Source organism: Protopterus annectens, chromosome 2.part1 (genome assembly GCF_019279795.1).
Source record: "Protopterus annectens isolate FY-2018-M chromosome 2.part1, PAN1.0, whole genome shotgun sequence".
NCBI classification, from domain to species: domain Eukaryota; kingdom Metazoa; phylum Chordata; order Ceratodontiformes; family Protopteridae; genus Protopterus; species Protopterus annectens.
The window spans coordinates 31,593,712-31,608,894 of NC_056729.1; the positions used below are offsets into that span (position 1 = coordinate 31,593,712).

General features: G+C 37.1%; 1 protein-coding gene across 1 annotated transcript in view; it reads left to right on the forward strand.

Annotated features, from left to right (window-relative positions):
* The window catches only part of ARID2 (AT-rich interaction domain 2), a gene marked incomplete in the record, with an annotated part of 2,057,481 nt that overhangs the window by 232,927 nt on the left and 1,809,371 nt on the right, over positions 1–15,183 (forward strand). Inside the window, 1 exon segment of the mRNA XM_044061997.1 lies at positions 6,922–6,989. Coding sequence (XP_043917932.1) covers positions 6,922–6,989 — 68 coding nt within the window.

The window sequence follows — 15,183 nt, forward strand, 5'->3', positions numbered from 1 at the left end:
GGTCTTCTCTTAAAGATTCCACTAGGAAACTTTATCGCAGTAAATGTAAGCGCTTTTCCATTTGGGCCTCACAGAGAAAACTAGATCCCTTTGCAGCCCCTTTTCCAGCGGTGTTTTATTTCTTGTCAGGCATTTTTCAGCAAGTAGCTAGTTCCTCCACAGTGAAAGTAGAGTTGGCAGCCTTTTCTAATTTTCATGTTGGTGAAGACAACCTTGCCTTAGCCTCCTCTAGGCTGTGTAAGGCTTTTCTTAAAGGTACTCTTCTGTTACGTCCACCTGTGAAGGATTCAGTGTCTCCTTGGGACCTTACCTTTGTTTTACAGGCATTGGTGGCTCCTCCGTTCGAACCTGCAGCTTTGGTGGATTTTAAATTATTATCCTGAAAGACAGCTTTCCTAGTCGCCATTACATCTGCTGGGAGGGTTTCTGAGCTTCAGGCTCTGTCTGCCGTGCCTCTGTATTTGGTCTTCCACAAGGATAGGGTCTCTCTCCGTACTAATACTTCCTTCTTACCCAGCGTGGCATCTGAAGCAAACATAAACCAGTCCATTAATCTGGGGAAGTAGAAAGTCTGAAAGTAACAGTTTTAGAACAATTGTCACATCTGTGTGGAAATGTTGAAACAAAGGTTAAGGATAAAGAAATCTATTATTAAATATAATACTTTGCAACCCAATGGGTTGAATAAGGAATGTAATTGGCAAAGTTTTATATAATGGTGTTTTTACTTTAAACACAGTATGAATTGAATTTTAGTAATTTGTATGTAATTGGTTAATTGAAGGCAATGTAATTAAGTCAAAGTATAAAATGTGAGATTTTTAGTAACTGAGACATCCGAGACTACTAGCGGAAGAAAGTCTTTGTGCTTTCATCCAGTCAGCAACAGAAGAGATTGAGTGTCAGTTTTCAAAAAGAGAACACCACATCCGGACAGTATAAGAACAGAAGTTTTTTATCCAGAGAGAGTGGGGCGTCTTAGTTAGAAGAAGAGGTGGACCAAGAATTTCTGGTATTACCGAGACCTGACAACAGAGTCTTTTCGGAAGGCTCCAATGGTCAAAACTATGGTACCAGAAAACGCGGTTGGTAAGGACAGGACAACTATAGAGACCCGGGGCAGGGTCGATACAAACGAGGCAAATGGACTAATTGATCAGGTAGAGAATATTACTACTATGGGATATGTTGTTAATTTGTCGGACTATGTTTTTGACGAAACAGAACTGTCGGTTTTATGCAAAGGTTTAAAATTTATACCGACAGTTCTGCCACGATTGTATGAAATGAAAGGTGAAATTTTTAGTTTAGTACGTAAAATGCACCTAAAAGATTACTTTTACAATAATGGGTGCAAAAATGTTAGTGTCAATAATGGAAACTGACTCAGATGACAGTGACTATTTTTACTCGAGTCTGAAACTGAGAATAATGCATATAGCCTGTTTGATACAACCATGATTACAACAAGAAGCACTTTTATGCCTCCATGTAAAAATGTTCATATACAGTGTTTTTTTAATGCCTTCAATTTAATATTAGAAAAATAAATTAATTATTTTGAGGGCATGAGTAAAAATTACAATTTAACCAAAAGGGAGTGGATGAAACTTAAATGAGTATGAATGATGACATAGTATTCAAACCATCAGATAAGGGGGGCAAACTGGTGGTAATGAATTCCAATGATTATTTTAAAATGTGTTTACAACACTTAAATGATGAAATGATCTACAATAAAGTGGATGAAGTTAATTTAATTCAAGCACAACAGGACTTACAAACATTATTAAAGAAGAGAGTAAGGTTGCATTATTTTACAGCTAAAGATGTAACAAATAAGTTTATAATCAAGGATAACACAGTAGCAAAGTTCTTCTTTGTTCCTAAAATTCACAAGAGTTTAATGCAACCTCCCAGATATCCAGTAGTGTCAGCAACAGGTTATTTCACTTATAACCTTAGTTGCTTTTTACATGAATTGTTGCTAAAGGAAGTATTAAAGTCGCCTTCCTAAGTAAAAGATTCTTTCGATTTTTTTGAAGAAAATAGAGGGTATAATATGGACAGAAGATATGTACTTCATAACAGCTGATGTAAGCCTGTATACTAATATACAACATAGCTATGGCTTAGAGGCTATACAGCATTTTTGGGGGACAACCCAAGGACACATTATATTAAGGAATTGATACATTTCTGTCTAATGAATAATATTTTTGAGTTTGATGGCAGCTTATATAGACAGAAAAAGGGCACAGCAATGGGGGCGGCTTTTGCCCCAGTTTATGCCAACTTGTTCATGGGGTTGGTTGAAAATGTACATATCTATAGAAGTATATTCTTTAGGAATTATGTAATAAAATACTTCAGATTTATTGATGATTTGGTTTTCATTTGTAAAGGGGGAAATCAAGTATCGGCATTTATACAATATCTTAATGCCAATGAATATGAGATTAAATTTGATGGAATTCAAACAGGCTTAGAAGTTATTTTTTTAGATATAACATTAAAGGGTAAAGTGAGAACAAAAATTCCTATTACAATACATAGGAAATTTGACCAGATCAATTGGATGTTGCATGCTAGCAGCTGCCATCCTAGTCGTACATTGGCATCTATTCCTTATGGAGAAATGTTAAGAATAAAAAGATTGTGCAGTCATGGAAAGGAAGCACGTCACGAAGCTAGAGAAGTCACAGCTTTGTTTGTAAATAGGGGTTACAGTCCAGAAGAAGTGTTTAAAAGTTATTCTAAAATTTATGATAGTAGAGGAGCCAAGGTTCCAAAATCGGACAGGAAGAAAATTAAATAATAACAATGAAGTTACAACTAATAATTTATTGTTCTTTGTCTCCAAATATACCGTTTCTTCAGATAAACTCAATGGATTAGTTAAAGGGTATTGGAAACAAGTGAAAAAAGAGGTCCCTTCACTGTCTCAAATTGAAGTGAGCATTTCCTATCAGAGGGGACGGAACTTGAAAGATTTTTTAGTTCATAGCAAATATTTCAAACCGAAAGAAAAAATTTTAAGAAATATGATAGGAATAGGAACTTTCCCTTGTGGAAAGTGTTCGATTTGCCAGTATATTACAACTAGAGTGGATAAAATAGAAGGGAAGAAATTTGACACTTTAGGTACGTATACTTGTACAAGCAAAGGGGTAATTTATGCCATAAGTTGTTCGTGTAATAAATATTATATAGGGGAAACCAAGAGAAGTCTTGGTGAAAGAATAAAGGAACATGTTAGAGATGTAAGGAAAAATAAGGTTATCAGTCCTGTAGCAGAACACTTCAATAGGGTACATAAGGGGGAAGTAGAAAGTTTGAAGGTAACAGTTTTAGAAAGTGTCACATCAGTATGGAAATGTGGAAACAAAGGTTAAGGAGAAAGGAATCTATTTTTATTATTAAATATAATACTTTGCAACCCAATGGGTTGTATAAGGAAAGTAATTGGCAAAGTTTTATATAATGGTGTTTTTACTTTAAACACAATATGAATTGAATTTTAGTAATTTGTATGTAATTGGTTAATTGAAGACAATGGAATTAAGTCAATGTATAAAATGTGAGATTTTTAGTAACTGAGATTTTTACTCTGTAAAGGCTATTTGTGGCTGAGGCGCTAAGAGAATTTTATTGTGGCATTAAATTGCGTTTGGTGAAAAGTAGAGCTGATATTCACTGTTTTTTTCCTTCCTTTTGTTGTGTGGATTTTGGGACTGTTTGAAGTGGTTGTATACAGTCCATTAATCTGCCCGTTTTCTTCCCTAACTTCCAAAATAAAGGTGAATACAAGCTTCATTTGTTAATGTTCATAGACAGCTTCATTTTTATCTTCATAGAACAAAATCTTTCCGCAAGACTGACCAGTTGTTTGTTTCCTTTTCCAAAGCATTTCTGGGAAAAGCTGTTTCTAAAGTTTCTTTGGCCAGATGGTTCACACTCTGCATTTCACATGCCTACAAAGCAAAAGATTCATCTCCTCCTGGTATTGTTAAGGCGCTCACTACCAGGTCCATGGCGACTTCTGCTGCCTTTTAGTCTAGGGTTCCTTTGGACGACATTTGTGCAGCAGTGACCTGGACCAATTCACATACCTTCATTTCCCATTATAAATTAGATCTGATTTCTAGGGGTAGAGCATCCTTTGGCTCTGCGGTACTCAGGAATATCCTTCCATAAGGGCCTCCCAGGATTGGAGTAGCTAGGGTCTCACAGGTTGCAGATAAAATTAAGTTAACTACTTCAGATAAAGAAGTTATGTACTCACCATAACGTTCCATCTGAGTAGTTATACTTCATTTTTCTGCAACATTCCCTTTCTCCGTCCCCCAGACCTTGCCCTGTCTATTCATGTTTGGTTCATTGGGCTGAGTTGCTTATGTGTTTAGTTGCAGCAAACTCGATCTGAGGGAAGGTAAAAGATGGTAGTGCATTATGAGTAAGGAGAAGAGCGTGGAGCTTGGAGCAGATGCTAGAAAAAAAGTTGCCGGCTCAGATCCGATACGGATCCGTATACCCACAGGTTGCAGAAAAATGTCATATAACTACTCAGATGGAACGTTATGGTGAGTACATAACTTCTTTTTTTCGGCCAGTGTAAATTCTGAAAATTTTGATAATGTGCATACAACATGTATAGGAACTGCTATGTATAATATAGATCATAGGAATCGGAAGGTCAAGGCAAATATTCATGGCTGCCGTGCCATGTTTACCTTTGACCATAATACAAAAAAGTTTCAACAGATTATCAGAAAACACTGGTCAGTGTTATATGTACCTGAACTAAAGAACTTATACGAACAAGGTCCTGTTTTTGGTTATAAAAGATCTTCTAACCTAAAAATAAATTTTGTTATAAATAAAGTAAATCCCTTAGAGTACAGAGTTCGAGTAGGTACTTAGTGTGGTAGTTGTACTTTTTGTTTATATATTTATACTGATAAATTTATTATTCATCCTTTATATAATTTTTGTTTTGTTTAAGGGCCTATGGCACATGTAATACTAGGAATTTGGTTTGTTTGGCTAAATGCTGTAAATGTTTAGCATACTATATAGGGAAAAACTAATCAGCGTCTTAAAGACAGAATGTGTAGTAATTTATCAGAGATTAGAAGGAGCATAGAGAATAATACATTGTATAGGCATGTACTCAACACAGAGAATACTCGTGTTTAAATTTATGGTTTTAAGTGTTGTTCCTCCACAACTTCATGGTGGGGATATAAGAGTTCAAACTGAAGAAAACTGGTGGATTTTGTTTTAGATCACATCATCCACCAGGATTAAATTATGTAGTTACCATTAAACCAGTGTTGAAATGTTTGTGATATAGTAGTATCATAGAAGTATATAAATATCTTGAGTTTTGGAATTTGTGTATAATTGTTTTATTGAATAATTGTATTTGTATGACTTTTATATGTATTTAAATATGGAGTTTTGCTGAGTTTGTTACTGCCTGAAGAAGTGTTTTATACATGAAAATGTTTATTACATTAGCAGCTTTGAAGTTTTATACAGCTTGTGGTTCCTGACTACTTTATTTTACTGTTTGATTACTCTTAGAACTAACCCTTCCTTCATGCCCAAGGTGGTTAATGACCTTTCCTTAAATCAAGCCGTCTACCTTTTTCCATAATCCACAGGCAGACAGTGAGAGATTACTCCATTGTCCAGATGTCCACAGACAACTCAGATTCTATCTGCACAAAACCAGGTCCATCAAGACAGGCTGGTCAACTGTTTATCTCCTTCCACTCCAGGGCCCTATGGGAAGGCAGTATCTAAACAATCAATTTCTACATGGATTTCCAAAGCTATTACCTTTTGCTACAAACACCACGAGAAATCCATGGAAGGTACTGCCAGAGCACACTCCACCATGGCAGTGGCCTCTTCTGGAGCCTTCATCAGAGGGTTTTGACAATTCCACTATACTTGAAGCAGCCACTTGGTCCTCTGTGCAACCAAACATTACAAGTTAGACCACATTTCTAGTCCCAGAGCTGGATTTGCCAGGGCTATCCTCCATGGATTCCTGGCGAATTCTACCAGGCCAACTCCCTCTTCCTCAGTGAGCTTTGGGACTCACCCATATGTACAGTATATTGCAATATGTGAAAAGAAGGACATAGAAAGTTGTGTAAAATCTTACCATAAGCATAGATGTCCTTCTCTTCCATGTTGCAGTATTCCTTCCCACCCACCTACCCCCACCCCCTCCTGTTATAAGGCAATTCCTTTTTAGGATGGCACAGGACTGGCATTGCCCTTATAAAGACTGGTTCTGACTAGAGCGCTTAGTTCTGAGTCTGTTGCGTGCAGATGTCACTTTTATGGCCCATGCTCTGCTAGCCACATCAGACGTCCCACGCACCATACAGTGACTGAAATCTTTTGTATACTGGCCGGACATTCGGGTAGCAAGAGGAGAAAACTCATATGTACAGGATACTGCAACATGGAAGAGAGGGACATCTATGGTTATGGTAATATTTTACACAACTTTTATTTTTCATTTATAAAAATGTATGCCTATGTCGTAAGTGATAATTTAATAAATACGTTTCTTGTTTAAAAAACAAAAAAAAAAAGGTGGCCAGCTGTTGTATCCTTGCAGGATAAACTCCATATAGCTTAGGCTACTGCAGCAGTGATCATTTGAACATCTACTGTTATGGTAAGTTTACTTACACAAAGTACTTCAAAATTGTTTGTGTGACTTTTGTAATTAACTGCTGTGGAACAAAATGACCTCATTGATATTTAATAAGGCAAATTAGTTTGTGACTTTTTTGCATACATGTTAACTGAATATTGCCAAGTAACCCTCACCCCCCATTTCACAATTCACAACTTGCTTTTATGTAGGTACTTTTCTTTTTCTCTCATAATTAGCAATGGGAACATTTTCTGCTGTGTTTGGAGATGAATGGAAAGAAAAGACAGACAGAGACTTTGTAAAGGTAAGCCGCTTTTTGTTGAGTTTATGTAAAGTAGTCAGCACTACGTTTAAGTTTAGTGAAGAGTATTTACTAACTGCAAAGATCAAACTAAGCACAATATTTAAATGATCTTTTTGTAGTTTTCCACTGAAGTTATAAATGTAGTGGAAACTTTGTGTGCCTGTTCAAAACTTCATAACTTTTCTGCATGTTTAGCAAAATGGAGAGATAATTATTTTTCAGTCCTCCTTTTTCAGGCCAAATTAATAGATTTCCTCTCCTCTTCAGCCTTCTTTTCCAGTAAACAGTTTGAACGGCAAGAAACCAGTAATCAGAGTTAAAAAAAAAAAAAAAAAAAAACTGTGAAAAGGGGACTCAAAAAGGAAAGGCCTCAAAAAAATTAAAGGCAGTCGCATGACTTTTCGCCTGTTCAGGTTCCCCCTCCCTCCCACCCCAGCAAATTTTCTGTTTGAGTCTTCATCTTTTTGGCATTAGATATTTTCAGCCATTTGGGTTCTGAATGTAACCCAGAGTGGGTACTCGTGGTAGTGGGAATCCCTTCCTCCTTTTCAGGGATTCCCTCTTTCCCATAGAACCAGATCTCTCTTCCTGCCATTCTCAGGCCATTTTCCAATCAGTTTGTCAAATTTTATCTAATCCCATATCTCAGAATATTTTTTCTGAGATGTTTGCCAGTCATGGCCTGCAAATGGCAGGAAGAGAGATCTGGTTCCATGGGAAAGAGGGAATCCCTGAAAAAGGAGGAAGGGATTCCCACTACCAAGAGTATTCAGTTATAGCTCTGCCAGTGTGAAAACAGAAACTCTGCAGAGAAGGGCAGAAGACTTGTGTTTATTGGTAAATTTCAGTAACTTTCTAGTAAGTGTACTACTTGAATGCCAGGAAGAAAAGAAATAGAGGATCTGAAAAAATCAGCTACAAAAAGTGAAGATGAAACACAGACTAGGGGAAAGTTCTGCAGATATTCAGCAAAATCAATGCAATCTCCAGATATGAATTCCAGTAACCTACAGGAAGATGCAAGACAACTGCACATAAACCTGCTTAAAATAAATGAAACACTGATGGAGTATGTCAACACACACAGCAAAAGGTTGGAAAAAATGGAAGAAGCTTTAAGCAGATATTTAGATGAGGTGATAAAGCAGCAAAACTCCGCAAGAAAGGTTGGCTAAATATGAGACTGCTCGGAAAGAGATGTTTCAGAAAATAGAATTAAAGGACAGAGCACGTAGGGAAAACTTGAGATTCTCAGCTGTACCAGAGAAGCTGGAAGGAAGAGACTGCATTAATTATGAAAGCACAAATAAGCAACAGGACTGGTATTCCACAGCAGTTGTTAGTTGAAAGGGCACATCTTGTGTCTTCTCCAAACCTGGCTATGAGAAAGCAACCTAGACCTTTAACAATAAAGATGCAATCCTGCCAGAAGGAGATGATTCTGACAAAACTTTGGCAGAAGTACAAAGTACTAAAAGTGGGAGACAGCAGAGTGTTTGTGGAGAATGGATTACTCATTGTGCACCAGGCAGAAGAGGAGCTAATGTATTCCACTATTCAGGGCATGTCGAGATGCAGGTGTGAGATTCAAACAGCTTTACCCAGCTGTCTTCAAGGTATACTTCCCTGGAGGGGCAAAATCATTTTTTGATGAAGTACATGCTAAGGAGGAAATGCAAAAGTTTGTCCAACAAAAAGTACGCTGTGAAACAGAAATATTCTGCTGCTTGTTGTTTTGGTAATATGACTACAGAGAGACTGTACCTGTGAAACCTTATCCAATGTTTCAACTGAAAATGTTGGAGAGAAGGAAGGAAGCATGAGAGTTGACTAGAAGAATCGAGAGTACATTGGAAATGAAGCAGAGACAGGATTTGGGAGATGGAGATGAACATGGAAACAGATGATCCGCTGTGGCGACCCCTAACTGGAACAGCCAAAAGAAGACGATGAACAGGAATAAAACCAGTAACTTAATGTGAGTTTACAGTGCAGTAGTTATGTTTGTGAACTATGACAGAAGAAAATCTGGAAATATTGGACTTTTTCAGAATTTGATGGACTTGTGGGCTACTCTAAAGTGTATGCCCTACTTCATGTCCTTAATGTTCGGAAAAGTGCTTTGGTGACAGGAAGAGGAGGGAGAAAGTTAACTGTAAAGACATTTTTTTCTTAAATGGTACTATTTTTGTCTTGTGTGGTTTTCTTTACATGCTGTAAATTAAATAGGGATTGTAAACAGGTGCTGCTGTTCTTTTTTTTTCTTCTTTCTCCCTTTTACTACTTCAATTTTAAGAAGTGTATACACTGCAGTGTAAAGAAAAAGCCTGGTCAAAAAGCAGGACAAGAGAAACAGTTAACATGATTTGTCTTATTCTTGCTTAAGGGAATGTCAAGATTAAGGACCTTAGATTGATTTGGTAACACGTTTTCAGAGCGCAAGTAAATGAAAATGATTATTGAATATTATAAGTTTTATTTTTAGCAAATACTTTGCTTAGTAGTAGTTCTGCAGCTGTTCATGTTTCCATGGAAACAATCTGATAAAGCAAAATTGGCTGTCTGGTTCTCATGTCTCAATTGTAGTTCTGCAGCTGCTCTTCATGTTTTCATGGAAACAGTCTGATAAAGCAAAACTGGCTGATTCTCATGTATCCATGGAGACATTTTCCTAAAGAGAAATTGACTACGGTGTGGTGGATAGTGATTGGCTGAGGGGAAAAAAAAAAGAGAAATTGGCTGCTAGGACATATAACCCCTGAATGCTTTCAGAGAGTATTTTCCCAGCTTAGGAGAGTTATAAAGCTAAGACAAAACCAGTAAGCACTTGGTAGAAGCACAGGCTCTCTACCGTGGGTTTTAGCATGCAAACCTTACCTTTAGGTTAACTCAAGTCTGTGAGTGTGGCTGTCAGTTTGGGACTTTTGTTCCTTTTAGGAGGGTAGAACTTCAGTATGTGAAGATGTACATACTTTTTATCTGTTAGTATTAAGTTAATAGCTTTTAGGGGAGTATTGGAGGTATTTTCTTTTATTGAAAAGCCCTCAATCAAAAAAAAAAAGTTTTATAAGATGTCACCTAGGCTCAAATGGATAAAGAAACTACTGCATAAAAGTTCAGCCTGCCAAACAGTGTATGCATGTAACACAAGCTGGAACTTGACATTTAACAAAAGGTGTTATACATAAAATTTAGGAATAATAATTTTTTAATTGAATGATGCTTTCTGTAATGTCTTTACATGTCAATGGTCTCACAGATAAATACAAAAAAAAAAGTACTGAACTATATTAAAACATGTAGAGTGCACATAGCTATGTTACAGGAGACACTTAGAACTGAACATGTGAATTTGATGAAGGGTTTTCAGGATGGTTATTCTGCAGAATACCAGGGACAAAGGAAAACAGGAGTACTTATATTGTGAGAGGAGCTCTAGTAGTCATGGAAGAGGATAAAAAAGATAATGTCAGATTTGTAGTGCTAAGGGGCTATTGGCAAGGGAGGAGGATTACACTGAAGTGTTTATATTCCACCTAAATCTGCTATAATGGAGCTTAAGAAAATTCTGGGAGAAATCAGTTTTCAGCAAAGAATATTACTTATAGGTGGGAAATGGAATGTGATTTGACAGACTGAAGATGTGCATGGGGGCCCAGAAAGGAAAGTATAACAAAGCAGGGTAGATATTTAAAGAAATTTATGAAAATATTTGCCATAGAAGATGTGAATTCAGTAATAGGAGTTCGGAGTGAATTTACTCATTTCCTAAGATGTAAAAACTGGGTTAGGCTAGAGAGAATTTACATTTCACAAGAACATGTGCATTTAATTGAAGATCTTGCTACAAACCCAATGACTATTTCATATTTTGTTCCAGTAGTAACTAAAATAAAACACAGGGTAATGAAATAAAAATGAGAGACTGGTGCTTTCCCACTTATCTGTTGAGAGGAATTTGAGGAATTTAAGAAATGGGTAGTAGAGATTATTCAGGAGCAATTAGAATAGAAATGTCTTCTGAATCTATAGCTAGGGAGTGGGATAAAATTAAGGTGGAGTTTAAAAATAGGGTGGAAATAAAGGGAGCAATTGTTAAGAAGTAAATTTATTTAGAGGGACTGACAAATGTTAAAAGTATTGCAGAATAGGGGGATCTGCGATGGTGGTACTGCGGTAGCGTTGTCGCCTCACAGACATTGCACGTTCGATTCTCAGAGCGTCTTCTGTGTGTCGACATGCGTGAATGGGTGTTTATTCGTTGAAGGTTGTGTGTTAGGCCCAGCAAGCCAGCACGTAAAAATCTACTGCCAATCATTAGCGGACCGGAGTTTGAAAGACAGTTTATTGCAGAATAGGGGGAAATCTCAGGAGAAGATCTCAGGAGAAGGAGGATCAACTGCAGAATGCTAAGCAGAAAATAAGGATTTACCTCGATAAAATGCACCAGTTTAGAAAGATTTCTGTTGAGCAACTTTTTTTTTTTTTTTTTTTTATTTGATAACACAAGAACACATAAACTTTTAGCACAATTACTCAGGCCACAAAGTAGCAAGGGCTGTTGCCTAGCTTAGGGAGCCTTTAACAAGGAAGGTAATGAGATCCTGTAGAGATGTTAGCAATATTTTGGAAATTCTGTGAAAGTCTGTATTAAGCAGAGAAATATGGAAATCAGGAAAAGATACAAATGGAAATGTTTATGGAAGAAGTAAATATGCCAAGGTTAGGGACTGATGAGGCTGAATTACTAATGGTTAGGATAAGAGAAGATGAGCTAAAAATTGTGATGCACAACCATTCTACAGGAAAGTCCCCAGGAATAGATGGTAATCCTGTGGCAGTTTAGAAGCTAGGAGGGAAAGATCTGGAAGGTTTTGTTAACAGTATTTTAAGAGGAGAAATACCAACATCCTGGAAGAAAGCAGTGGTAGCTGTAATACCTGAAGAGGATAAAGATCCATCTGACCCAGCTTCATACAGGCCTAGTTCAATACTAAACCATGATTATGAAGTGTTCATGTCTAGAATGGCTAAATGAATGACAACAGTAATGCCAAAAACTGATAGACATGGATCAGTGTGGTTTTGTGGAGGGGAGGCAAATATTTGACAGCATTAACAGAACATTGATGATCCAGAGGGAAGCAGTATGTTGGAGAATACCACTGTTGATAGGTCTTGATGCAGAGAAAGTATTTGACAGAGTAAGCTGGGACTTTGAGCTGGGCATTGGAAGCATTTGCATTTCCTGAAAAAAATATAAGGTTGATTAGGAGGATACATTAGGGATTAGAGGTGAAAATTAAAGTGGGTGGTGTCCCTTCTGATAATTTCTGCTTGAGCAGAGGAATCCGGCAGGGATGTCTTTTTTTTCTCCTTTATTTGCATTGTGTTTAGAACCATTTGCAAAGAAAATAAGGGACTTAGAGTATGGTAGTCAAGAAAAGCTGTCTCTGTTTGCAGATGATATTTTATACCTGACAAAACCAGAGAGAGACATTACAGTGTTGTGGAACATTTTGAGACAGTTTCATATCTTTTTGCGATGCAAAAATCAATGAAGCTAAAACAAAGGCAATACCAGTAAATTATGTACCCAGACACAAATTGGTTCAGCAATATTTGTATTTCTGGGGACATGCTAAAATGAAGCATTTAGGAGTATGGATTAAACATGATTCTGCTGTGGCAGATGATATGAGAGAGGAGACTAAGCAAAAGATAATACAAAAACTAAGAAAATGGAAGCTTTGTTATATGGATAGTAAGATACAACTAGTCAAAATGTTTAGTCCCTTTAGTCTTGTACACAGGGCAGGCATATTTTTATCAACCAGAGGAGAAGTTGTGAATAGCAATTAAAGAGCTGAAAGACTTGTCTGAGAGGGGAAGATGGCAAGAGTCAAGTGGGATAAAATGATTCTTCCAGTAGAACAGGATGGATTGGGTTAACCAAATTTGAAAGGGGTAGTTCAGAGCTGCAGAGTTAAGGCTGTTGTACATAGCACAAGCAGAAACCTGTAATTCAAAGTGGAAAAGGATGATGTTGAAACAGGGTGAAAGCTCAAGAAAGTGAGAGATTGGGATTTTGGATGGAGGCCTTTAAGGAGAATAACAGTCATACAGAGTATTATGTCTATAAAGTAGCAGAAAGTATTCTAAGATCTAAGCCAATACAAGAATGGAGGAAGGAGATTCTGCCAATAGGGATATCTGCAGTTTGGGATATAGACAATAGGGAAGAGGGGGGGCTGGATTTTATTGGAGAAAACTGGAAAAGGAACCAAGGTATTGGGAGCAGATAAGTAGAGAGGGAAAGATAGAATGGGAAGATGCCAATAATTTATTTGGACTGCAGGTTAGATATTACCCTCCCTGTCAAGGATTGATATCAGAATGTAGGCAAAGAGAAAAAAAATAGCGGGGGGGCGGGATCCTAAACAAAAGACCAGCACTGGTAGAGTTTTTAGTATAATCTAGAACAGAAGTTACCATTAAAAATGAATAATTAGCAGAGCATGTAAAATATTGCATGATAACTGTAAGAATCAATCGGAGGAGGTTAGAAAAGATTGGGAATAGAGATTGGATAAGCAATTCACAAAGTAGCAATGGGAGGATATATGTATGTCTCCCAAATGTGCAACAGAATCTAGAAAATTTTGGATTTTTTTGTGGAAATGTTTATATAGATATTTTTATACCCCAAGTAGACTCCAGAGAATTTTTCCTTGGGTAGATAGCAAATGTTGGAGGTGTGACAGGAAGAAAGAGGTAATCTGGAACATTTTCTGGGAGTGCAGTGAGTTGGTGGACTTTAAGGACTCCCTGAGGGGGATGCACTTTTGGAGATGGTGGGTGGGCAGATTGGTGTGACGAGGTATATGATTTTTTTGAGCTGTGGTACAAAATTGGAATTGCCTAGACATGGTTAAGACCTTGCTCTGTCTAATTATGGTGGCTGCCAAAAAAGCGATTACTAGAAAATGGAAATCAAAATCTAAACAAACTATATTAGAAGTAGTGAATATAGTAACAAGAGGTAAAACGACTGGAATTGAGATCTTTAGAAAAAGGTAGGAGCAAAGTACATAGGAATAAATGGGAATTGTGGGAACAGTACATACAGGGGAGGAATGAGGTTTAAAAGAAGGCAGGACGTAAATGAGCTATATAATGTTTGACGGAAAACGATTGGGTAGATTATAAGTGATGTATATTGTTTGTGACTGGGGAAGTGTGCAAGTTTGTTTTGTGATGTAAAATGCTTGCAGTTAGGATTTTGTCGGTATGATTTGTTTTCAATTGTGTAAACGTATGCTTGCTTGTGGCATAAGTGCTGGTTTAATAAAGATGTTTCTTGTTTAAAAAGAGGGGCAGGAATTGAATAAGTTAGGTAAAGTTGCTTAGGTTATATGACATAGTGGTATGTGTGAAGCATAATGTTTGTTAATTTTTACTTAATACAGTTTGATTACTTTCATGTAAATGTATCTGTGTCACAAGAGGTAATTCAATGAAGGTGTTTAAAAAAAGTAGATATGCTTCCTGAGTTTCTCCAAGCATTTCAGTGGAGTTTCTCAGGATTCCCAGATGAAATTATAATGTACTAGAGTTCAGGTTGAGTTGAAGTATTAGGTTACACGACACATTCTTACAGAGACGCCATAAACTGTTAATTGATGAATGGGCTACCACCTCAACTGAATCATGCTGTTTTAGATTGAAGTATGTTTTTTATTGGTTGTCATTTATTATTTAAGAAAGGTTGTAGCTATTGTTTAATTAGATATGAAGAAGCGTGCACAGTGCACGCGAAAGCGCTTATCTTTTTCTTGTTTTATATGGAATAAAAGACGGTTTTATTCTCACTTCTCGTGGTGTGTCCTTTGGTGTTCTACTTGGATTCTAGGATGCTATCAGTGATGATCATACTGTCCTTTTCCGGGCTACAAGTAAGGAAAATTACTGTTTCCTCAAATTAGTCTGATTTAATATCTGTACCCTTTGATTTGTCTGATTCCAGTTCTAGGATTTGTGAAGAGGGAGATTGTTTGATGGGTAGACAAGATAGCTTGCAGTCCTGGTTTTTCCTTATCCCTACCATCCCCCACTCCAGTCACCACATACACTTCAGATCTGGTATGAGGAGCAGTTTTGGTAAAAGTACAATGTGTGTGAGACCCACTGGACA